This window comes from Octopus bimaculoides, chromosome 27 (genome assembly GCF_046866305.1).
Source record: "Octopus bimaculoides isolate indiv1 chromosome 27, ASM4686630v1, whole genome shotgun sequence".
NCBI lineage: Eukaryota > Metazoa > Mollusca > Cephalopoda > Octopoda > Octopodidae > Octopus > Octopus bimaculoides.
The window spans coordinates 16,966,869-16,994,665 of record NC_142954.1 but is presented as its reverse complement, the minus strand read 5'-3'; the positions used below and the strand labels follow the sequence as shown (position 1 = coordinate 16,994,665).

Here is a 27,797-nt window from a genome sequence, read left to right as displayed (position 1 = left end):
ATGGGTTAAATGAAACTTTTATTGAAGTTTAACTGTGACATTTTGACATTTTTATTCCTGAATTCTTATCCAAATTATCCAAATCATCACCACCATCGTCATCATTGTTATCATCACCATCATTATCATCATCGTCATCATCATTGTCATTGTTGTCTTCTCCACAATCTTCATCATCATCATTTTCATCTTCATCGTCATCATCATCATCATTGTCACCACCACCACCACCACCAAATAAACACAGGCGCTCTATATTCGTTCTTCACTTGTTTATTATTGTTCTTCATTTATGGTTATTGTCTGGAAATCTTTCATCGGCACATCCTGCGACCTCTTCAACGACTCTCCATCCCATGTGTCTCCGGGTGTTCTGTTTAAAAATGACTGTCCCGAAACATAACAATATCTGTTTCAACACACAATTTCACATCAGGAATCTTTCAAAACAAACACATATGTTTTTTTTTTTGTTTGTTTCTACAAGTAGGTCTACGAGCCAACATTAACATTTAGTTGATCAGTAACTTTAGTAGTCACTTAATAGTTCACATTTCAATACTAGTCGTCTATTTTAAGTAGTTAGCCCCACCTTGTTGGACTAACGACTTAATTTTCCTCTCTCAAATAAAATTAAAGAAACTTTTAAATGACATTATGGTATTTCATTCTGCAGCTTACACTGACCTCTATCTGCCATGACATACATACACACGCACACACACACACATTTACCTAAATACATATATTAAATAGATATGTATATATATATATATATATATATTTATATAAACACATATGTATTTATATACAGACATATATGTACAAATCTATAAATACACACACACACACACATACATACATGCACACACACACACACACATACTGATTTACCTAAATACATATATTAAATAGATATGTATATATATATATATATATTTATATACACGCATATGTATTTATATACAGACATATATGTACAAATATATAAATACACACACACACACACACACACGCTTGCAGACATATACTTCTTCCATCAAAGCTTCTTGTTAATTTATGTTCCAAACACCAGGTTAGTGGCAAAATGGTATTTCACCAAATTCTTCATTATTTCCTAAATTATCTGAAACAAAAGCACTGTATTTCAACAGAAATATGGTAACAAAAGCATTTGTCTGTCTTTACATTCTGAGTTCAAGTTCCGCTGAGGTCAACTTTGCCTTTCGTCCTTTCAGGCTCGATAAATTAAGTACCAGTTGCATACTGGGGTCGATCTAATCAACTGATCCCCTCCCCCAAAATTTTGGGCCTTGTTCCTAGAGTAGAAAAGATTATGTATGTATGTGCTTGATGGGACTGGGGTCATCTCAGATTAGTGGCCCCAGAGACGTCATCATGTATAGCTGTGACCAGGTACACCAGTGCTCTCCATCACTGACAGTCCCGTGCCAGCCCCTCTATATCTTCCAAGGTGACATCGAGCTTCTGGAGATTTTCCTTAATCATGTGCAGCCATCTGGTGCAGGGCCTTCCACAAGGCCCCTTCCATTCTGCAGCTGTTACATCAAATGTATGTATGTATATATATGTGCATATGTTTGTATGTATGTATGTTCTTTTATTCTTTTATTCCGTTACTTGTTTCTCTAACCACCTCTGTTGTGTGTTGCATGCAATGGCTTCATGTAACTGAAAAAAGCAAACCACTCAATTAAAAATGCCAAGATGGAATAAAGCCATCTGTTAGTGTGAGCAGTTAGCTCTCTGAACGCCTGCTGCTAGAGGCCTCTATCATTACCACATCTGTGCAAAATAGTGTAGGTCCTTAACAGGACTGAAAAGTCACATCCGTTTTGCTCATGTTTAAGAGCTCAATCAAGCATTGTTCAAAATGAAGTTCCAGTCATGCAGGTGTGTATGTATTGGGTACTTATATGTGTGTATGTACATATATGTGTGTGTGTGTGTGTTTATATATATAAGTATAGATATGTGTATTTATGTTCATTATATATATATATAAATATATATATATATATATATATATATATAGGATAAAATCTTTATAAGAATTTATCATATATATATATATATATATATATATATATATATATATATAGGATAAAATCTTTATAAGAATTTATCATATATATATATATATATATATATATATATATATATAGGATAAAATCTTTATAAGAATTTATCATATATATATATATATATATATATATATATATATAGGATAAAATCTTTATAAGAATTTATCATATATATATATATATATATATATATATATATATATATATATATATATATATATATATATATATATAGGATAAAATCTTTATAAGAATTTATCATATATATATATATATATATATATATATATAGGATAAAATCTTTATAAGAATTTATCATATATATATATATATATATATATATATATATAGGATAAAATCTTTATAAGAATTTATCATATATATATATATATATATATATGTATATATAGGATAAAATCTTTATAAGAATTTATCATATATATATATATATATATATATAGGATAAAATCTTTATAAGAATTTATCATATATATATATATATATATATATATATATATATAGGATAAAATCTTTATAAGAATTTATCATATATATATATATATATATATATATATATATAGGATAAAATCTTTATAAGAATTTATCATATATATATATATATATATATATATACGATAAAATCTTTATAAGAATTTATCAAGTAGTTAGCATGAAAAAATCTCATAAGGGAAAAATTTATTAATTATTCCCTATAAATATATATATTTATATTAAGGGCATTACTATACATAAATGCTTCACGCTAAGAGGGACTCTTAAAATCAAAACTACCATAATAAACACATTGTACTTTGTGTTCGGTACAATGTGTTTATTATGGTAGTTTTGACTTTAAGAGTCCCTCCTAGCATGAGGCATATATGTATAGTAATGCCCTTAATATAAATATATATATATATATATATTTATATGTATATATGCTGGTGGTTAGGTATGTATGAATATGTATGTATAGTATGGTGCACCAGCATGACCGCAGCCACTTGGCTGAAACACATAAATAAATAAATAAATAAATAGTATCAGGAATAAAGCAGTGAAATGGCAGAATCGTTAGCATGCTGGACAAAATGTCTTGTGGCATTTTGTCTGTCTTTATGTTCTGAGTTCAAATTCCCCTGAGGTCGACTTTGCCTTTCTTCCTTTCACAGTCGATAAATCGAGTACTAGTCGGACACTGGGACCAATGTAATCAACGATCCCCCTCCCCCAAATTTCAGGCCTTGTGCCTATAGTAGAAAGCATTTTTGTTGTTGTTGTTGTTATTGTTGTTGTTGTTGGTGGTGGTGTTAATGCAGCAATCTGGCAGAGTTGTTGGCATGCTTGGCAAAATGCTTTGCAGCATTTTGTCCATCCTTACATTCTGAGTTCAAATTCCATAAAGGTCGACTTTGCCTTTCGTCCTTTCATGGGGGGAGGGTTGATAAATTAAGTACCACTTGCATACTGGGGTCAATCAAATCGACTGGCCCTTTCCCCCAAAATTTCAGGCCTTGTGCCTAGAGTAGAAAAGATTATCATCATCATCAGCATTATTATTATTATTATTATTATTATTCATCATCATCATCATCATCATCATCGTTTAACGTCCGCTTTCCATGCTAGCATGGGTTGGACGATTTGACTGAGGACTGGTGAAACCGGATGGCAACACCAGGCTCCAGTCTGATTTGGCAGAGTTTCTACAGCTGGATGCCCTTCCTAACGCCAACCACTCAGAGAGTGTAGTGGGTGCTTTTACGTGTCACCTGCACGAAAACGGCCACGCTCGAAATGGTGTCTTTTATGTGCCACCCGCACAAGCCAGTCCAGGGGCACTGGCAACGATCTCGCTCGAAAATCCTACAGGAGCCAGTCAGGCGGTACTGGCAACGGCCACGCTCAAAATGGTGCATCTCATGTGCCACCCGCACAAGAACCAGTCCAGGGGCACTGGCAACGATCTTACTTGGCTTGCCGGGTCTTCTCACGCACAGCCCATTTCCAAAGGTCTCGGTCCGTAGTCATCGCCTCGGTGAGGCCCAATGTACGAAGGTCTTGCCTCACCACCTCAGCCCAGGTCTTCCTGGGCCTACCTCTTCCACGGGTTCCCTCAACTGTTAGGGTGTGGCACTTTTTCACGCAGCTATCCTCCTCCATTCTCACCACATGTCCATACCAGCGCAATCGTCTCTCTTGCACGCCACAACTGATGCTTCTAATGTTCAGCTTTTCTCTCAAGATACTTACACTCTGACGGGTATTCACATTGACATTACACATCCAACGGAGCATACTGGCTTCATTCCTTGCGAGCTTACGTATGTCCTCAGCAGTTACAGCCCATGTTTCACTGCCATGTAGCATGGTTGTTCGTACGCATGCGTCATACAGTCTGCCTTTTACTCTGAGTGAGAGTCCCTTTGTCGCCAGCAGGGGTAAGAGCTCTCTAAACTTTGCCCAGGCTATTCTTATTCTAGCAGCTACACTTTCAGCGCACCCACCCCCACTACTAACTTGGTCGCCCAGATAGCGGAAGCTATCGACTACCTCTAGTTTTTCACCCTGGAATGAGATAGAAGTTGTTTCCTGTTTGTTTGCAGTCTTTATTGCACCTGAACATCTGCCACAAACAAAAACTAACTTGCTAGTTAACCTGCCTTTGATGTTGCTGCACCTCTTATGTGTCCATAGCTTGCACCGGGTACATCTTATAGAGTTACTACCTACTCCTTTTCTACATACTGAGCAGGGCCATCTACCTGAAGGGGTTTGTGTTTTATCTACCTTCCTACTTATTAGGATTTTGGTTTTAGCTAGGTTGACTCTAAGGCCCTTCAATTCTAGACCTTGCTTCCACACCTGAAACTTCTCCTCTAGTTCTGATAGTGACTCCGCAATTAGGGCAAGGTCATCAGCATAGAGGAGCTCCCAGGGGCAACCTGTCTTGAACTCCTCTGTGATTGCCTGGAGGACTATGGTAAATAATAGGGGGCTGAGGACGGAACCTTGGTGGACCCCTACCTCTACCCGGAATTCATTGCTGTACTCATTTCCAACCCTCACCTTACTGGCCGCATCTCTGTACATGGCTCGCACAGCTCTCACTAGCCATTCTTCTATCCCAAGTTTCCTCATTGACCACCAGATAAGGGATCGGGGGACCCTGTCAAAGGCTTTCTCCATGTCAACGAAAGCCAGGTACAGAGGTTTATCCTTGGCTAGGTATTTCTCTTGCAACTGTCTCACTAGAAATAAGGCATCAGTAGTGCTTTTACCTGGCACGAACCCAAACTGCATCTCATCTAAATTGATTCGCTCCCTAATTAGTTGGGCTATGACCCTCTCTGTAACTTTCATAACCTGATCTAACAGCTTGATGCCTCTGTAATTATTTGTATCTATTATTATTATTATTATTATTATTATTATCATCATCATTATTATATTTACAATCGACACTATTATAACTGACTTTAACAGCAACACAACCAATTATAAATGCAAAATAAACAGACATTTCTACATTTCAATGCATTTCTATAGAAAACTAAACACCACGTGGAAAGACTTCCAAAATACCAGGACACTTGTAGTGAATGGCCTGATAACAAAAACAGGTTATCACCTGATTACCAAATGTCTGTCTGTCTGTCTGAATATCTGTCTGTATATGTCTGTGTGTCTGTTCTCTGTCAGTCTATCTGTTTGTCTCTATGTATGCCATCATTCAGTTTTCTTTCAAGATTTCTTTCCAATAGAGAAAGATCCGGCTTCTAACCTAGATCCAAGGTTCCTTCGTTGGAATTTCAACATCAACAACAGGGTATTTTTACGTGTAGGTGTGTATATGTGCAGTATTTGGAATCGGTGCATGTGCAGATTTGTACGTCTTGTATGCATTCTCATGCATATGGTTGCATGTCTACACATGCATATATAGACTTAAATGATGAACTTCTGGAAAATTTTACAAATTTTTAAAGTTCCACTGATGGTTTGGATCTGTAGTCTTCAAATTAGCTTTCTTCTTTCCGGGCATTGAGAAGCCTAATTTTTCATAATTGGTATTTACACACACACACACACACACACACACACACACACACACACACACATACACGATGGGCTTCTTTCAGTTTCCATCTACCAAATCCACTCACAAAGTTTTGGTCATCCTGAAGCTATACTAGAAAGACACTTGCCCAAGGTGCCACACTGGGATTGAACTCAGAGCCATGTGGTTGGGAAGAAAATTCCTTACCACACAGCCACATGTATGTTTTTACTGTCTCTCTATTGCTTCCTTCTTACACAGGTTTCATAATTCCTGGATCTGTGTCATTTCTTGATGGGGCACTGGCAGAATCATAGGAGCATTGGAAAAAATGCTATGCAGGGTTTGTTCCTGCTATCACAGGGAAATACAAAATCAATGATCTTGAGGGCGTTGAGCTGGCGGAATCGTTAGCACACCGGGCGAAATACTTAGCGGTATTTCATCTGCCGTTACGTTCTGAGTTCAAATTCCGCTGAGGTCGACTTTGCCTTTCATCCTTTCAGGGTCGATAAATTAAGTACCAGTTACTCACTGGGGTCGATGTAATTGACTTAATCCCTTTGTCTGTCCTTGTTTGTCCCCTTTATATTTAGCCCCCTCCAATGGGCAATAAAGAAATAACAAAATCAATGATCTTACACTCTTTGTTTATTTTGTCCTCTATGATCAGATCTGGTTTTCTTGCTTCCGTGGTATGGTAAGTTTTATTATGAAAAATCCCACAAGATCTTATAATTATCATTTTCCATCACAGCTTCTGGTTCGTGTTCATATCACTATTCTGTTGTTTTGAAGCCACACACTCATTTAACATCTCAATGTCACTCTTTTGCCTACACAGTCACATCGGCGCTAAAACTATTTTTGTGTTTGAATACTACTCTCACTCAAGTGATTAATACTTTCGTCTCTTTTCCTGCAGATTCTAAATTTTCTGTCAGACTGAGTTTTGTCAATCATCGTCTTTATCAAGTTTGTCCTAATAACTTGTTCCCGAAGAACTATAATTAGCATTTCTGCCTCTCATTTCCATTTCAAGTTCCTGTCCACTAACCAGAGTCAACGATCTTTACTTTCAACATTCTTGATTTTGGGGTTGTGAGCTGGCAGAATTGTTAGCATGGCAGACAAAATGCTTGGCTGCATCTTTATGTTCTGAGTTCAAATTCCACTGAAGTTGACTTTGGTCTTCATCTTTTCAAGATCGATAAAATAAGTACCAGTTGATCACTGGGTTCAATGTAATTGACTAGCTCCACTCCCACCAAATTTTTGGCCTTGTTCCTATAGTACAAAGGATTATTATTATTATTATTATTACCTCTGCCTTAGCGAAGGCAGAGGTATTGTTTTCAATTGTGTTTGTTTGTTTTTCCATGGACAAGATATCTCAAGAACCGTTGGATGGATTCAGATGAAACTTTCAGAGATGTTTGGCCTCATGACTGGCATGAACTGATTAGATTTTGGGATCGATTGGTTACTGGACAAGGCTTCTGGATTATTTTCCTGTTTTTTTACTTAATTTTTGAGTGCGGTTGGGTTCATTTTTAGCATTCTCATTTGTGAGAGCAGTTGAGATTATTTCAGATATTCTCATTTTAAAAATCATCTCTGGCTAATCGCTGAGAGGACGTTAATGTTGCCTTGGTGCAGGTTTGCGCTCTCTGAGTGCTCTTATTATTATTATTATTATTATTATTGTTAACATGGTGAGCTGGCAGAAACATTAGCATTGCCAGATAAAATGCTTAGTGGTATTCCATCCACCTCTACATTCTGAGTTCAAATTTTGCTGAGGTCAACTTTGCCTTTCATTCTTTTGGGGTTGATAAATAAGTACCACTGGGGTCAATGTAATCAACTTACTCCCTCCCTCAAAACTCCTGGCCTTGTGTCAAAATTTGAAATCATCATCATCATCATCATCATCATCATTATTATTATTATTATTATTATTATTATTATTATTATTATTAAGGCAGCGAGCCTGGCAGAATTGTTAGCACGCCACGTGAAATGCTTAGCTGTATTTCATCTGTCTTCACATTCTGAGTTGAGATGCAGGCGGGGTCGACTTTGCCTTTCATCCTTTCGGAGTCGATAAATTAAGTAACAGTTACACACTGGGGTCGATGTAATCGACTTAATCCCTTCCGCCAAATTTGAGGCCTTGTGCTTCCAGTAGAAAAGATTATTGTTATTATTATTATTATTATTATTATTATTCAGTAGTTTTATTTTTATAACGTGCTTTCACTTCACTACCGAGCGCAGCTCTGTGTGCCTTGGGTATGTGCTGTGGTGCTCTTATGGCTACTGTATTGAAAGTGTTTTGCGTAGGATGTGTGCAGTGCCCAGTAGTGCAATTTTCTGTATGTTATATATATTTGTAAGTCCTGGTGTTTTTGTTATGTATTTGTCTGAATATTTTTTTATTATACCTAAGGCACCTACTATGATAGGAATTGTTTCTGTTTTTAGATTCCACATTCGAGTTACCTCTATTTCCAGATCTTTGTATTTTGAAAGATTCTCCATTTTTTTTAGGGAAACGTTGTCATCTGCTGGTGTTGATACATCAATTAGAAAGCATTTTTTCTTCTTCATGATCTTTGACAACTATATCTGGTCTATTTGCCTTAATTTCTCTATCTGTGTGTATTGACATATCCCAGAGTATGGTTGTTTTCTCGTTTTCTGTGACCTTTTCTGGCGTGTGTTTATACCATCTTTTTTCTGTTGTTATTCCATAGTGTTGGCATAGCTTCCAGTGTATATAGGTCCCAGCTCTGTCGTGTCTGTGAATATATTCCTTCTTAGCCAGGACTGGGCAGCCAGAGATAATATGATTTATTGTTTCTTGTCCATCTCCACATATTCTACAGTTACTTATTATGTTTCTTTTCATTATATGTTTTTGGTAATTTCTGGTGGGGAGGCTTTGGTCTAGTGCAGCAATTAAAAATTCTTCAGTCTCTGCTTTGAGTCCTGAGCTTCTCAACCATTGATAGGATTTTTCTCTGTCTATTTCTTTTGCGTTTAGTTTAGCCCAGTATTTACCATGTAGGGGCTTTTCTTGCCATCGTTTTATCATGGTCCGTTGCTGTTCTAGTTTTAGTTTGGATTTCATTTGTTTTATAGCTTTTGTTGTTTCTACTTCTTCTTCGTATTTGTTAGGTAGTATGATTTCTTGTTTGTATTTGTCAGCTTCCTTAAATACTGAAAACAGTTTTTTGTTTTGCTTGTGTTTTGTGGCTATTTGTATTAGTTTTCCTTGCTTCTGGAGTAGGTATTTTTGCAGTCCTATGGTGGTTATTTTATAATGGTTTTCCAGCTGTATAAGACCCCTACCACCTTCTGTACGTTGTATATTATTATTATCATTATTATTATTATTATTATTAAAATTCCAGAGATGGAGTCGTCCCTCGATCCAGAGGTTTTGAAGAGAGCAGAAGATGGATCGGAAGAGGACCAACTTATCGTGGGTAAACATTTCTTGGTATTGGCTCAGTCTGGGGTCAATGAAGAGAAAAACGGCGTTGAGGCTGTAAAATGGCTCATCATGGCATCGAAACAAGGCAACGAACCTGCAACAGAACTTCTCTGTCACTGCAAGGATACACAAATGGGTAAGAAACCAGTCACCTTTTTTAAAACCATTTTTGTTGTTGTTGTTGATCCCCAGATGAACCTTCATTGAGTAGATCCATGATGAAAGTCAATACGGCCATGACCATCTCGTCTTATTGTATAACAAACTATGGTGTTAAGTGCAGCGTTTCTTTATGACTTCCAGGTTTTCAATATCGTTACCAATAATGTTATGACGACGTTGGGGGTGTGCACAAGGGTGTAGGAATAGTATTACCTTAATAAATATTTGGATATGGTTATCTAGAATAACCAAATTAATAAGTTCACGCAGAACGTGCTGCGTAATATGCCAGACGTACGTACGATATTAAAGTAACTCAGTAATCCGATACGAACGACTCTTTATTTGATTGAAATGCACGAGTCCACTTTTGGTCACTTGGGGGTGGTCAGGATCCTTCCACAACACTTTGGGGGTGGACAGTCTTGTGGATTTCTACCAAGTCAGCTGCTAAACGTTAAAACTTATTTAAATAAAAAGTGGCGATTTCTGTTAGGTTGTATTAAATTTCACTTAAATCCTAGTTTTTATTAATTAAAAATTTTTTAATTAAAAATTTAAAGAAAATAACAAAGCGTTTTAAAATCTGAATCCGAAATGCAATTATGATTGAAATTAAGAAAAAAATTGTAGCCACCCAGAGTTCTTTCCCTTTGACTAAAATTTTTTCTTATTTTCATTTCTATTTCTGTAAGCCCAGAAGTGAGATCTAAGTGAGATGGTCTCGGTTGGAATGCCTCTTATCAAAGGTCTGCTCCACTAATCTTTGTCCTGGGGTTAAACAATAACAGTAACATCGATACATTATCACGAGCAGTTCAGGGTACTTCTGCGTAGTAGTCGTTCGTCTTGCTAGAAATAACAGTCAAATCTCTCACAACCACATTCACAAGCGTTTAAAAAGAAAGACTGCGCGCGCTTCCTTACAGTTTTCGGTTAATGTTGACATTATTACCCGGAAACGAAATCGAAAAAAGAAAATAGTGCAACAGGTGTAAAAAAAAATGTGTAGGAAACGAATCTGAAAACAAAAATGCCCAGAAGGCAACGAGGAGGGGAGGATTTCGGAAAATTTACAAAATCCGAGTTTTCCCCTCATAACTTTAAGGAAAATATAATCCTTTTGAAATCACAAATTAGGTTTTTCCTCAGGAACTTGGATGCTAAACACCCCTTTGAAGGGTTCCGGTCCTTCTACTATGTGTGTGTGTGTTGATGAAGGGAATGTGCTTTATGTTGCATGTCTCCTTTCTCTGTTTTTTTCGTTGTTCGAAAAAAAATGTTCGTTTTCTATGTTTTCGTTTCTCACTTTGTCTACGCTTTTTTTTAATGTCCTGTACCCATATATGCATGTATATATACATATATATGTAGGTATGTACATATACGTATGTATATATGCATATATGGGAGAATTTACGAAAAAATAAACAACAGACGAGGACAGGTGGTGTAAACAACAAAAGGATGTATTAGTTTAATGCTCGGGAATACAGAAAGTCTTTAACGTTTCGAGCTCCGTTCTTCAACAGAAAGAAACAAGGAGAAAACAAGGAAAAAACACAGAGAAAAAAAATTGAATGGTTTGGTCAGCGATTTATCATTATATATATATATATATATATATATATATATATATAATTATGTGTATTTCTTCTATCTTAATGAATAAAAATTATTCTGATAGAATAAATGGGTTAATAGAAACCAATGTAGCAAAGAACACAAAATAACTGTGGTTAGCTCCTGTTTTTAAGGCAGGAACTCCTTGAAATTTTGGGTATTTGAGTATATTTAAGAATTTAAGGATTGGAGAAAACGCATGTTATAATTGCATACTTTATTCCTACATATGTTTCAAAGGATTACAACCTGTGTGATCCATAGGGATCTTTGATATTAAAATTGTAACCTTCTCATCAGGGAAAGCATGGGAATCACCTTAAACGTAAGACATTATGACAGATTATGAAAACAATAGATGGATAAGGTTATGACTTGATTCATTTGAAAAAGACCATTAATAATAATAATAATAATAATAAAGGAGTTACGATGCAAAAACGTATATATTCAAATGAACATATTTATCTTCTTCAATATATATTTCAGTATAAAGAATTCATTGAGACTTAATAAATCAAAATTCCTATACAGGAAAAAATAAATATAACAACAGAAAACCACACTATATATGTGTGTTTGTGTGTCTGCAAATTTTATTGAACTTTTCTTTGTAGTGTTTTTGTCGTCATGAGTGTTGGTGGTTGTCGCAGCAAAATTGGTGTCACTACTTTTTATTATCACTGTGACACATAGTCCCCAGTTGGTAACATTGATTTCAAGGCTTTCTCAGATGAGAGACTGGCATTCCACTTAATGTCTATGTTCCATGCTGGCATGGATTGGAGAGTTATTAATGTAGAAATATGGTATCGTAGCTACTAACAGTTGAGGGTTGCGTAGTCTAGACGGCGTTTTTAGATTTCATTATTATCTTTAACCCGGGCAAAGCCAGGTATTTCTGCTAGTATATATATATATATACACATACATATATACATATATACGACGGGTTTCTTTCAGTTTCCGTCTACCAAATCCACTCACAAGGCTTTGGTCGGCCCGAGGCTATAGTAGAAGACACTTGCCCAAGGTGCCACGCAGTGAGACTGAACCCGGAACCATGTGGTTCGTAAGCAAGCTACTTACCACACAGCCACTCCTGCGCCTAATAATAATTATTATTTAATTCTATTTTGTTTTTGTATCTGGTATGCAAGATTCTTCATGTGGATTCATGTGTTGAAACAAATTTCGTCGTGTCTTGGGAGAGTCATTATGCCAATGTAATTAACACACACTCTATAGTGGATTAAGTCAATAGCCATTGAAAAGGTCACAAGAAGCAACAAAAGAGCTTTGACAAACAAAGATAAAACAATTGGATATTTAATAAGGGAGTGGAATTGAACCAGTGTGTGTGTGTGTTAATTATATTGGCATGATGACTCTCCCTAGACACAGTTATTTTTCATTGTTTACTTGTTTCAGTCATTGCACTGTGGCCATGCTGGGGCACTACCTAGAAGGGTTTAGAACACTTATTGATATGCTATCAAAGTGACACTGGGGTAAAATATACGAAGCCCATTATACCCATCATGACTACCCGTCTGATAAAGGATACACCAGGCACATGCATCACAACCATATGTGCACGACATGGTGAACTCATATCAAGATAAACAGTGCATGACCTTGCAGGTGGGGCCCAGTTAGAATTTTTTCAGGCCTTATTATTATTATTAATATTATCATTATTAAGGTGGTGAGCTGGCAGATTCATTAGTGCCCTGGACAAAATGCTTTGTGGTATTTCACTCATCGCTACATTCTGAGTTCGAATTCCCTCGAGGTCGACAAATTAAATACCAGTTATGCACTGGAATCAATGTAATCGATTATCCCTACCCCCAACTTTCAGGCCTTGTGCCTATAGTAGAAAGGATTATTATTAAGGCGGTGAGCTGGCAGAATTGTTAGCATGCCGGGTGAAATGGTTAGTGGTATTTCGTCCCACTTTATGTTCTGAGTTCAAGTTCCACCAAGGTTGACTTTGCCTTTCATCCTTTCAGGGACAATGAATTAAGTACCAGTTGCATGGGGGGGGGGGGGGGGTTGATCTAATCAACTGGCCCCTTCTCCAAAAATTTCAGTCCTTGTGCATAGGATAGAAAAGAATGCTTAGCAGTATTTCACCCATCGCTATGATCTGAGTTCAAATTCCACAAATGTTGACTTTGCCTTTAATTCTTTTGGGGTTGATAAATTAAGTACCAGTTGCGTACTGAGGTCAATGTAATCCACTCATCCCCTCCCCCAAAATTGCTGCCCTTGTGGCAAAATTTGAAACCACTATTATTATTATTATTATTATTATTATTATCATTATCATTATTTACATGTCAGTTTTGGTACATGGGAACTACTTCAGTGTGGCAGTTTTAATTGGAGTAGTTTTGAGGTATATATGTGTGTGTGTATATATATATATATATATATATATATATATATATATAGGTAGATAGATAGATAGATAGATAGGCAGATAGATAGATAGATAGATAGATAGGCAGATAGACAGACACAGAGAGATAGATAGATAGACAGATAGATAGATAGATAGGCAGATAGATAGACAGACAGATAGATAGATAGATAGGCAGATAGATAGACAGACAGATAGATAGATAAATAGAATGATAATTAGGCTGATATATGGAACAATAATTTTTTTGTTTTTTGTATTTTATAATTATTATAATTTATTAATGTATGATGTGTAGGTAGGATAGATGTGCTAATTCTAAACAACTGCATGTGTTATTGGACCAAATTAATATTTATAACTGGATGGTAGCTGCACCCTAGAATTACTTATTGGGTCAGTCTGGACTTTTATAATCAATAAATTTATATTTAGTAGTTTGTTGTCTTATATTTCAGCCATGGATAATATTTGACCAATAAATACAATCCAAATATGCCGCAGTGTGGTAGCTGTCGGTTAGTTCTTTGTCCAATCCTGACTGACTAGATCTCTGATCAATGCTTTTGCATTCTAGCTATGACCATCATGTCTTTTTTTTTTTAGGAGTGTGTAGGATTACTTTATTTGATTAGATATTAATTATCTATGTAGATAATATTCATCATCCTCCACCTCCTCCTCCTCCTCATCATCCTTATCATTTAATGTCTGTTTTCCATGCTGGCATGGGTTGGACGGTTTGACCAGAGATGGCCAGCTGGGGAGCTGCCCAGGCTCCATTTTGTCTGTTTTAGTATGGTTTCTATGGCTGGATGCCCTTCCTAATGCCAACCACTTTATAAAATGTGTTGGGTGCCTCCTGTGCGGCGCTAGCAAAAGTGCTCTTACCTAGCACCAATATGGGTCCTTTCATATGGAATCAGTGGGGTGCTTCTGTATGGCACAGACATGGGTGCTTTTATGTGGCACTAACATGAGTATACTCTATCGTGACACCAGAACAGGTGCTTTTGCTTGCTAGCAGCAAGGGTACTTTTAAGTGGCACCAGCATGGGCACGTTTATGTGACACTGGCGCGGGTGATTCTACAAAGCACCAGCACAGGTGTTTTTATGTGACACCAGCTTTGAAGGGTTTTGAACCAGTGTGTGTGTGTGTTAATTATATTGGCATGATGACTCTCCCTAGACACAGTTATTTTTTATTCTTTACTTGTTTCACTCATCGCACTGTGGCCATGCTGGGGCACCACCTAGAAGGGTTTAGTTGAACAGATCAACCCCAGTACTTATTATTGATATGCCATCAAAGTGACACTGGGGTAAAATATATGAAGCTCAGTATACCCATCATGACTACCCGTCTGATAAGGGTACACTAGGCATTTTTACGTGGCACCAGCACAGGCACTTTTCCGTGGCACCTGCATCGTTGGCACTGGCGCAGCTGCTTTTATGTGTCACCGGCAAGGGCACTTTTATGTGGCACTGGAATGGGTTCTTTTACATGACACCAGCACAGGCACTTTTACATGGCACCAGTATGGGTGCTTGTATGTGGCACCAGCACAGATGCTTTCACGTGGTACCAGTACCAAGCCTGCAAGATATGGACTTTTCAGCTGAGAGAGGGATGTAGAGAACGTGCCTCTTCGTATAAACAGCCACAATTTTATTTAGCTTGATGTGTCTTCAAATTTTGGCACAAGGCTTGCTAGTTTGGGGGAGGGGGTAAGATGATTACATTGACCCCCACTGCTCAACTGGTCCTTATTTTATCGACCCTGAAAGGATGAAATAGAAAGCTGACCTCTGTGGAATTTGAACTCAGAATGTAAAGACGGATCTAAGAAGATAATATTGGTTCCAAATTTTGGTTCCAGGCCAGCAATTTCAGGGATTTCTTTCAGTCTCCACCTACCAAATCCACACACAGGGCATTGGTCAAGCAGGGGCGTTAGTAGAAGAAACTTGCCCAAGGTGCCATACAGTGGGACTGAACCCAGAATCACATGGTTTCAAAGCAAGATTCTTAACCATGCGGCCATGTCTGTGCCTTCTGAGAAAAAAAACAAACAAAAAAAAAATAGAGCAAATTTGATAATAATGTTCTAAGTATATAACAATTGCAGGATGGTCATATATGGAACTCCTTTGCTCATAGATTTGCTTGACCAGAGTTGAATTGAGCTGAACAACAACAATAATAATCAATGAAGCATGTGACCGCAATCCTAAAACAGTTTGATGCTTTGTTAAAATATAATTAAAATAATAAGTTGATGACAGCTGGAACGATAATTACATGATGAATTGTGTTTCTAGGCCAAATATAATTATATATTTTGGTATATGCTAATAAAAGACATTTAATCCACTAGAAATAGCAACCAAATCGCCTGAAATCACACTACAGTTTTTTTTGTTTTTTTAGGTCTGTTGTATATCGTAATTATCATCATCATCATCATCGTTGTTGTTGTTGTTTAACATCCATTTTCCATGCTTTAGTGGGTCTGTGGCTACCACATGTTAATTTCCATGTGTCCTCAAGATCAGTGGATCTAGTTAAACGATCTTTAGTAATACCCTGCCCGAAGAAACATCTACAATAGTAATAAAGCAAAAAAAGTATTCAAATACAGAATTATTGAGAGGAATTTTAAATTTATTACGGAGATGCACTTGCATAGCAAGTGACCTGATCTGAGATCGTGTGCTGGAACGAAAACAATTGCAGCGTGGAAGGTGTTTATAAGCCATTTAGAATAACACACAAAATCCGTTAGATTCACTTCAACATTTCAACATTTAAATTTAAATTTAAATGTTGAAGTGAATCTAACGGATTTTGTGTTATTTTAAATGGCTTATAAACACCTTCCACGCTGCAATTGTTTTAAATTTATATTATATGAATATGAAAGTCAGAACCTAAATGATGATGTGTGATGTAGAAACATATGTTGCAATACACAATTTAAACCTATGGATTTACATTCTTTTGTTGTTATTGTGTGAAAGAGCGGTGCACACCATCAGATATACAAAGCCCAATATACCCATAATGACTACCTGTCTGATTAGGGTACATCAGGCACATGCATCATATGTGTGTGACATGGTGATATCATCATCATCATCATCATCGTTTAACGTCCGCTTTCCATGCTAGCATGGGTTGGACGATTTGACTGAGGACTGGTGAAACCGGATGGCAACACCAGGCTCCAGTCTGATTTGGCAGAGTTTCTACAGCTGGATGCCCTTCCTAACGCCAACCACTCAGAGAGTGTAGTGGGTGCTTTTACGTGTCACCCGCACGAAAACGGCCACGCTCGAAATGGTGTCTTTTATGTGCCACCCGCACAAGCCAGTCCCGGGGCACTGGCAACGATCTCGCTCGAAAATCCTACAGGAGCCAGTCAGGCGGTACTGGCAACGGCCACGCTCAAAATGGTGCATCTCATGTGCCAACCGCACAAGAACCAGTCCAGGGGCACTGGCATATCAAGATAAACTGTGTATGACTTTGCAGGTGAGGCCCAGTTAGAATTTTTCATCCTGTTCAAAAGGTCCCTGAAAAAGAGTTGTTTAAGGTTGTTAAATGAAACACCCATGTCTCCAGAGGTGAATTATCCAAACCCCAAAGAATTCCTCTCAACACATGACTATGATGCTCCCTCACTACTTCTGCTTGTGATCAGAGATGCACATATCGTCAGCCACCAAGGGACATGCTCAACTGGTTAAGGTCAAACAACTGACAAGCAAATCTGTGGTATTAAGCAGAATATTTGCTGTAACCCATCTTTTATACCAAGACAAAACAATGTACATGATAACACTTCCAATCAATTAAGATCAGAAGCCATGAGAGCCACTGCCTGGTACTGCATAATTATTGTTGTTATTATTATGAGAGATCTTTTTATGAGTAAGAGAGCATATGGAACAATATTTCCACATAATCCATTTTTCTTTTCCTTTTAAGTGTCCTTTTTGTTGTAGATAGCACCATTTCACTCTTCTTTTGGGCTCTTCAGTACAACATAACTTGAGATCATGAAATTAGTTGGTCTATATTCATGTAAAACCTTTAGGAATTATATATGATTGATTTTCTTTTTTTCTCTGTTTTCTTACTCTCTTAACAGTGGAGAAAAGTTGTGAATAGTCAGAGGCGGGGAAATGAAAGCCCTAGAGTCATTTAAAAGTAACATTACACTTAGATATGATTGTTCTTTTGTTTATCTTTACAGGGATCACAGAACAGAATGAAGAACTCATTAAATGGTGTATAAATACGTCTTCAATGGAAAAGAAAATCAGACTTGCTGCCAGGCAGATGTTTGGCTCTCTCAACAAGACCCACAAAGAAGTGTTGAGCAAGGATGAGTATATGAAAGCCATAAAGGAAATCCCAGGGGATGAACAGGCACGGAAATTATTGGCTGCAGCAGGTAATGGGGTCTGGGATGTATGTGTATGTGGCGGGGGGGGGGGGCTGCTCATAATTGTTGTTGTTGTTATGGTGGTGGTGTTGCTGTTGTCGTTGTTGTAGTTGCTTTTGTTGTTGTTGTTATTATTATTATGTTTATGTCTTATTCAACAGATAGAGGGCAGCACCTCTGACTTTTTGTAGGGTCTTTTAAGGTGCAAAGGAAAGGAACAGAATGGAAGACAGCAAGAACCCATAATTCATGGCATTGCTTCTAAAGAATACCAAAATATTAGAATCTTTTCTGTTTGGCTGCCACTTTCCAATTTCTTAAAATTCTGATCCAATTGATTTAAAATTTGGTGTATTGATGTAGTTTTGTATGCTAGTTATTGACATGAAATTCATTTTCACCATAGATCAATAAATAAATAGCACCTTATGAACCAGGTTCAAATCCTACAGAGCCCACCTCCAGTTTTCATCATTCCAGGGTCAATAAATAGAAACCATTCTAGAGCAGTGGAATGGCACAATTCTTATGGTACCTTGTAGTGATTGTTTCAGTTCTTTGTATTCTGAGTTCAAATCCTACAAGAGCCTGCTTGGCTGTTAGACCTAACCATCACTGTGTCAATTAAATTTTCGCTGGTGATGTCACATGCAAATCATATGCAAATCAGGTCTTGTGATATCTCTCTCTATTGGCCAATACAAAAATATAATGTGTGTACATTGTCATTTGAATTGTTGAGAATTCCGTAAAGTACCCCAATACCGGAAATGAGTTAAATCAGTTCCTGTACATTAAGGGTTAATCTTAACCCTTCTTTTTCTTCTGTGATAGGTAAGAAGATTGGTGATGCCATCTCTGAAGATGCTTTCGTAAAGACCATCTCCAAGAAGATCCAAGGAAAGATTAATTTGACTGAGGAAGAAGCAGCTGAACAGTCTGAGGTGTACAAGAGATCAAGCATTTGGTCAAAGGTAAGACAAATGTCCATCATCACTGTTATCATCAACATCAACATCATCAACATCATTTAACACGTTTTTCATGCTGGCATGGGTTGGACAGCTTGACAGGAACTAACAAGGCCAGGGGCTGCTCCAAGTTCCATTGTCTGTTTCGGTTTGGTTTCTATGGTTGGATGCCCTTCCTAATGCCAACCACTCCACAGAGTGTACAAAGTGCTTTTTACATGGTACCATCACCAGAGTTTTTTACATGGCACCAGAACCACTGCATGTTTCATGGCATCGGCATCCACACCAATGCTTTTTATGTGGCACCTTGGTTTTCAGATCTCAGTTCCGTTGTGGTGGGTGGGTGGGTGGGTGGGTGGATGTTCATGAGTACAGCGATGTGCCACATGTCTTCATCCTCTGTCATCTCCTTTATAAGGTTCAGCATTTTGAGATCAACCTCCAAGACTTCATCCCATATCTTCATAGATCTCCCTCTTCCACAACTCCCCTCCATTTTAAGTAATCAGCACTTGTTTATGCAGCTGTCCACATCCATCCACATCACATGACCAAACCTGTGCAGTCTCCTCTCTTGCACACTGCATCGAATTCTTCTTATGTCCAACTTCTCGCTCAATACACCAATGCTCTGTTGCACATTCAGCTGACCATACCTTATTTATTCATACATTTGTTTAGTCAAAGGTAGAAAGGATTATTATTATTATTATTATTATTATTATTATTATTATGATTATTAAGGTGGCAGAATTGTTAGCACACTGGGCGAAATGTTTAGTGGTATTTTATCTGTCACTACTTTCTGAGTTCAAATTCTGCCAAGGTCGACTTTGCCTTTCATCCTTTCAGGGTCAATAAACCAGTCAAGTACTGGAATCGATGTGATCAATTTAGCCCCCTCCCCACAAATTTCAGGCTTTGTTCTTATTGTAGAAAGGATTAACGTAGACCCAGGTTGGGTGTTTGGCATCTAGAATGTTACCAGGTGCTCACTGCATTGTATCAGCTGCCCAAAACCATTAGCAGGAAAACAACCCATGATTTCTATAGGGGGCCAGTTGAGGGTATGAGTGATGATGGCCTAGGATTGAATCTGGGCATCGACGACAACGGTCTGAGTAGTCTCTTCCAGAGGACCTTTGGGTTGAAAATCATAGACAATTTCCAAAATTCTTTGGCTTGATAGTGCTACAGAGGAGCATTGCCCGTTTGAGACAAACTCTTCAGGCATGGAAGTGCCAACAGCTGAACCTGCCTGAGATGCTTGCAAGAGGTACGAAACCGTCCCGCATACAATAATTCAGTGTCCTTGCATTAGAGAGTTGTGGGGTTATGTGGAGCAGCTGTTGTCACATGTAAAACGAATTCAGCTGTCTGCCAAGTGTGTAGGGAAGATCGATGCACCACCTTCTCTTAGCAGAGAAGGAAGGCAAACCTTTCTCTGCTTAGTGGCCGTGGCAAAAGAAGCTGTGTGGTGGACCCGTTTGAAAGGTTTGAAGACAGATACTTCCCTACTTGGCCAAGCCCTCATCAGTTGCTTCAAATATCATTTGAAGGGGGAAGGTGAGGGTAGAGAGGGAGGTGCTGCCTTTTAATGTGTTTATCAAAAGATGGTCGACAGTGACAAAACTGGGTGAGACTGAATGGATCGACTCTGAACATGCTTTTCTAAGCAAGAGGAAAGAAACTGGAAGAGGGCACTTTCCCATGCCTTGGGGACGGCAGAGTAATCTGGGATTTTTCATGGGGTTTACTCCGGATTACCGTAAGTGGACTGCCCCGCTATTGGAAATTCTATTTATTTATTATTTATTTCTTTACTTTCTATTATATATCCTCTGTTATATCCTTTAATGTTGAAGTATCTCCCCTTGATTGATGTTGACCCCACATATTTTTGTGCTGTAACTCATCCTTCAATATTGTCCTCCATGTCTTGGGCCCTTGTGGCCAATAAATGAAATTGTAATTATTAATATTATTGTTATTGTAGTTGTTGTTGGTGTTGTCATTATTATTATTATTACTCTACTTTTAGATTATGAAACATCCGATGACTACGATCAAAGTTTGTGTCCAGCACGTGTTGGAAGTGGCATCAACTCGAGGAACCAGTTGGCTGCTCTCTCTCATCCCAACCCGACAAATCTATTTTATGTTGCTGCTCTTCGTCTACAGTTTCATCACTCCAGACCTTATTTTATTTATTTTCCCCCTCTTCTTCTTCTACCTTTCTATTGCCGCCATGATAATTTCTACCTTGCAGATGTTCTACAGTCGGCAGAAGCTTTCGGAAACAGCTCGGCTGACGTCTGTGTTGAAGAATTTTGAGATTGGCGTCGACATTGAAAATGTCGAGTCCCAGTTCTGCTGGAATTCTATGGCGCCGTATATAGTCTTTTTCCTGTCAGTTTTTACTACGGTTTTTAATTTTTCTCTGGCCGACAAATTGTACATACCATGTTCGGAGTTTTGTGTTATCTCTCTGCTGTTAGCCATTAGTTGTTTTATTGCATTAAGTGACAGCTATGACCACTTGACCTTAGCATGTCTGGCCACCAACTTATTTGCCTCCCTTCCGACACTTATGAAAAATTTCCCAGACATCCCTGTTGTAGTCCAACTCCTCCAGTTCATCTCGTCTCCGTTGTTTGTGATCCACATTGGACTCGGATTCAACTTCAACTTCAGCCTCCCGTCTGCTGCTTTCATCACCCTCCTCTTCCTCTTCATGTTCATGGCCAGGAAGAAATCCTGGCAAGGATTCTACCGAGTCCTCATTCCTCACCTGGTCTGCTATTTTTGGTGGAACTTTGCGATAATACTCTTTACTTACACCACCTGGTGGACCTTGGCTCGTGCCACCGTCGGTTACCTCATGCTGCCTCTGTTAGTGCCACTTTCGTTCTTGACTGCTTGCCTGTCGGTTCTCTACTTCATTTTCAAAATTGTCCAATCAGCGGTGTTCGGTAAAATTCTGACGACTGCTATTCTGCTCGGGATTCCACTTGGTCTCACGCAAAGCCATCTTTTGCTTGGAGACCAAATTAACTCGAAATACCGAGTCGCAAAACGAATTGCAATTGCCATTTTCTGCGTCGTTGCTATTGTTCCGTTGTTCTTCATTCAGATTCCTGCGATGCACGAAGAGACTCAGAGTCAGTTGACATGGCCTGAATACATGCAACGTTGCAGCAGTATTCCTCCAGGTGAGACCAAAGCGACGACTGCAATACGCTGCTCGCACCTGCAAGGAATAAAAGTCGCATGGAACGGTACAATTGAAGACATAACCATTACAAAAGTGGAGAATTCGGCAGAGAAATTTCTTGAAAGTATACCACTGTTTATAGCAAACCACTTACGCTGTGCCTACGGAGAAGCTTATGAGTGTAAGGAAGAAAACTTTGAGAATACCGTCGACTACGAACATTGCCAGCAAATGATGTCTCTAGGCCGGACCTGTCACCTCAAAGAATATGATTACTATACGTTTAAGGTATTTGTTACCATGCAAGGATCTTACATTCAATGTTCGCTGCTGGCAGATTACCGTTTCCAAGACCAGCTGCTGACTTTACGAGTTGGAGACCGTGTAAGATTCATTGGCCTGATAGCACAAAATTTGGCGCTGGGTGACCCTATTCTTCATCTCCGCCACATATCTACTGAAGACCGAGATTTGCCTCAGATGATAGAGATTAACGAAATCCAAGATATTTTCCGAATGAAGTTAGTCGAGATGTTATCAATATTGGTGCGATTCTTCATGTTCCCTTTGTTTGAGTTTGCTTACAATTAGAACTGCTGACGGTAAATTAACTGTTCACATTACATATACATATATGTATACACACGTATATGGATACATACACATATATATCCATGTAAGATAGATGTATGTGTGTGTGCATGCATATGCATGTGTGTGCATACTTATGTATGTACATTCATAAATGTATACATATATATGTATATGTGTGTGTATCTATAAATATATATATATATATATATATATATATATATATATTTCAATACAGACAAATAATTCATGAGAAAATATTTGTGAAGGTATCATTGACTCTGTTATTATCTAGTGTAACAATTTTAAAATGATAATAACAAAATCAATAATATACACATAAATTAGTAAGCACATGTGTGCACACACAGATAGGTTTATAAACTATATACATATGTGTGTGTGTATGTATATATGCATGCATGTATGTGTTTATGCATACATGTATGTACTAGTATGTATGTGTGTATCTACGTGTGTATATATATATATATATATATATATACATGCAAATACGTATATAATGTTAGAATTGTATCATAATTTATTATAATTTATTAATATTTCCTAACTTTGTTTTGCTGCCTTTATTTTTACTTTTTTTTTTTTTTTTTTTGGTGTATATACATAATTATACATCATTTGTTAAAAGCACACTTTCATAATATCATGTCATTAAAACTAGGCTGGACTGAATCAAAGACAAACTTTTACAAGAATTTTCGCAAGGAAAACAAAAGAACTTTCTCTCTGTCTCACCAAAAGTGCACTATATTCTTTAAACTGGAATCGTTTAAGTGTTTGAGTCTGAAATTTCAATCCTAGAACAGCATGACTTTCAATAAAGATCAAATAACTTCGGTTAGAACTGGTGCTTTGATCTGTTTTCTTTGAGTTATATATATGATACATCTGCTAAATGAAATTTATTTGAACTGTTAAGTCTGCTGATGGAATTCCCATGTCTTGAAGTCTGAAGACAGGGATAACTCTAGTTATAAATGGCATTTTTATTAATTTCATTTGTACCATAATAAAGTCTGCTTAAAGAAATGGAAGTTCTGCTTAACAAAATTTATCTGGAATTGTTAAATTTGCTGATGGTAGCTCCTGGTCTTGAAGTTTTGATGAGAATAACTCGAGTTAGGAATGGTATTTTTACCAATTAAATTCATACCAGTCTGCTTAAAGGAATGTAATTTCTGCTTATTGAAATTTGTCTGGAATTGATAAAATTTGCTGATGGAGTCCCGTTGTCTTGAAGTCTGAAATCTCAGATAACTCAAATTAGGAATGGAATTTTTACCAAATAAATCTGTATTGGAATAAAGTCTGCTCAAAGAAATATCAGATCTGTATAATGAAATTTTAGTAGAACCATTAAATTTACTGATGGAATTCCAAAGTTTCGAATTTTGATATATGAAGAAAACAGAAAATTTGAGGTAGAAATGGTTGTTTTATCAATTATGCTTGTCATAATAAAGACTGCTCAAAAAAATGTAAGGTTTGCTTGAAGAAATTTGTCTGAAGTTGTTTAAATTTGTTGATGGACTCTCCATGCTTTGAAGTCTAAATATGGAGATAGTTCTTGTTAGAAATGGAATTTTTACTGATTTAATTTGTGCCATGATAAATAAACTCCACTTAAAGAAATGTATCTGGAACTAACTGGAAACAGCATGTTTAATAAAACTTTTGTGATATAAAAAATATGAAGGATGGAAGCAGTAAAAATGGTCAGAGGGAATAAAGAAACCTGTTGGGGTTTAAAATGGTTCATTAAAGCAAGAACTATGGCGCTGTAAGTTACTATAAATTTGAATTAAACCAAATTGGCAGCAAAAGACAACCATTCAGCTGTTGTCAGAGATTAGTCTTGGATTATAGTACTGCAAGACATTGGATTAGCTTGTTATGAATAGTTTTTGTGAGTCATCCAGCATGCTAGATATAGCAGTTAAAGTTCTGTCAAGTCTTAAACACACCGGACACACTCAGTAATGTAATGTAGTTTGATACGTCTAAGAAAATTGAATGCTTATGACTTTAACCTTAGATGACTGCTTGAATGAGGATGACCTAGGGCTAAACAATTGCAAAAACATAACAACAACAGCAGCAGCAACAAAAGCAAAAACTGGAAACTACAACATTTATATACATGTATCGTTTCAAAGTAAATATCCATCTTTATTGTTTACGTATTTTTTTGTTTCACCAGAGAATACAACCACTTCTCTCCCCAAAGGACTCTAGTTTCAGGAATATTGGTGGCCCCTTTAAAGTTGGTGGGATTTAAAATTTATAGAAAATACTTTAAACAGGAAAAAAAAAAAAAGTTACACATTTGTATTCTATGCATCTTTATTCTTTATTCTTTAATCTCACCAAATATTACGACGAGATAATTATCTCCCTTGCATTAACGGTCAGCAAGGGAGACCCCGTGACTTTGAAGGACGTTGTTGCAGATGATGAAGATTTTTCAAAGATGGAATCATTAAATTTTTCCAGCTGAAATTATTGGACATATTACCAAAATATATATATATATATATATACTATTTAATAAACACAATATGTTTTTATGTGCTACTATCAGTTTCATGCGATGAAAGCATCTCAGACAGTATTTTTTAACACATCTGGTGCCTTAGCACAATCTTCCGGCAATGTCCACATGGTATAACAAACTAAAAATAGGATGAAAGAATATACAAGAAAAGGCAAGAAAGAAGTAGATATAAAAGGTGGACTTGTTTTTTCTTTCATCTATTGTCTTATTTTTAGCTTGTTATTCCATGGAGGAATTGCCTGAGGATTGTGCTAAAGCACTAGATGTGTTAAAAATTACTGTCTGAGATCCTTTCATCACACGAAACTTATACTAGCACATACAGAAACATATATTGTACTTATTAAGTAATATTTATCTCTCACCAGATGGAGTACTTTTTTTGTTGATCTTACCATCACGGAACAGAACACTATTAATATATATATATATATGTATATATCATATATGTCTATGTGTGTCTGTGTATATATATATATATATATATCCAACAGGAACTACAACTAGTCTCTAGGCTGGCTGTAGTTGCCATATCACCTGCTTTGCTTTCAATGGATCAAAAAATTATAAAAAAGAAAAGAACAGAAAAAATTGCCTTTTCACTATTCTTATTTGCATTTTGTACAAAAAAAAATCTTTATTTTTCATAAATGCTTTTTTTAAAATTCATCTACTGTTTGTTGTTGTATTAATTTCTTTATTGCTCCCGGGGGGGGGGGGGGGCTAAACGTAGAGGGGAACAAATAAGGACAGACAAAGGGATTAAGTCAATTATATCGACCCCAGTGCATAATTGATACTCGTTTAATCAACCCCGAAAGGGTGAAAGGCAAAGTTGACCTCAGTGGAATTTGAACTCAGGGCGTAACAGCAGACAAAATATCGCTAAGCATTTTGCCCAGCATACTAACAATTCTGCTTGCTCGCCACCTTAACTAGCTCACTTTTTTGTTATTATTATTATTATTATTATTAAGGTGGCAGGCAGGCAGAATTGTTAGCACACTGGGTGAAATGCTTAACAGTATTTTGTGTCTTAATGTTCCGAGTTCAGTTTCTGCCGAGATCAACATCGCTTTTCATCCTTTTAGGGTCGATAAATTAAGTACCAGTTGCGTACAGGGGTCGATAGAATTACTGCCCTTGTGGCAAAATTTGAAGCCATTATTATTCTTTCATTTATGTTGCTTTGTTTTATATGAGTTGTTCCGAGTCTCACCCTGAAACCTCAACAGCAAGTTGACTATTTCACTGGGTGTTATTTATGAGCAGCAATGATATATTCCATGGAAAGGATATCAAATATCTGCTAGAAATAGCAACCAAATCACACTCTCAAGTAGGAAAAATATGCCATTGTAGAGAGAGAGAATCACGTCTGGAGAGTCTCTGGTGCATTTGTCATTGTAGATGAGAGAGAGAGGGAGATGTAGCAGTGGTAGTAGTGGAAGCTGTTGCAATAGTTGTTGTTGTTGTTGTTGTTGACATGGCCAGATTGAAGTCTGTGGCAGGATGTCCTTCCTGTCACCAACCCTCACCACTTTCCAAATAAGGTAACATTTTGCCATGACTAGAATATGATTGAAAGCACATTAACAACATGTATAGCACAGACACTCATTTCCAACCATCATGTGATACAAAAATTATGAATAACATGAAGGCAAGATAAAAAAAACAAAGAGTGTATTAGGTTTACGCTCTGGAAAAATGGAAGGAAAAGTCTTTTATGTTTTAAACATATGTATGTTGTTCTACAGAAAAAAATAGACAAAGAGAGTAAAAATATGGAGAGAGAACAGGCAGACATGTCTCGATTAGATGGTTACAGCATGTATACATATATATATATATATAATAATAAAGGAGTTACGACGCAAAAACGTATATAATTAAATGAACATATTTATCTTCTTCAATATATATTTCAGTATAAAGAATTCATTAAGAGACTTAATAAATCAAAATTATTTTACACATCTTCAGGAAAAATAAATATAACACCAGAAAACTACATTCGGTTTAAAAATACAAACCGTTCATGGCGAAAAAATTTCACAATTACAAAAACCGAAAATTTTTTTTTTCATTTTACAAAAAGAAC

The 27,797-nt window shown here is 37.0% G+C and overlaps 1 protein-coding gene across 1 annotated transcript in view; it reads left to right on the top strand.

The window, feature by feature from the left end:
* Positions 1-26,362, top strand: part of LOC106867480 (wolframin) — a 37,324-nt gene extending 10,962 nt beyond the window's left edge. The window contains exons 2-5 of the mRNA XM_014912394.3: positions 9,585-9,803; positions 18,145-18,345; positions 19,171-19,310; positions 21,352-26,362. Of these exons, the coding sequence (XP_014767880.1) occupies positions 9,585-9,803; positions 18,145-18,345; positions 19,171-19,310; positions 21,352-23,115 (2,324 nt within the window). The 3' untranslated portion in view covers positions 23,116-26,362. The remainder of the gene's footprint in view (positions 1-9,584; positions 9,804-18,144; positions 18,346-19,170; positions 19,311-21,351) is intronic.
* Positions 26,363-27,797: the final 1,435 nt, after the last annotated feature.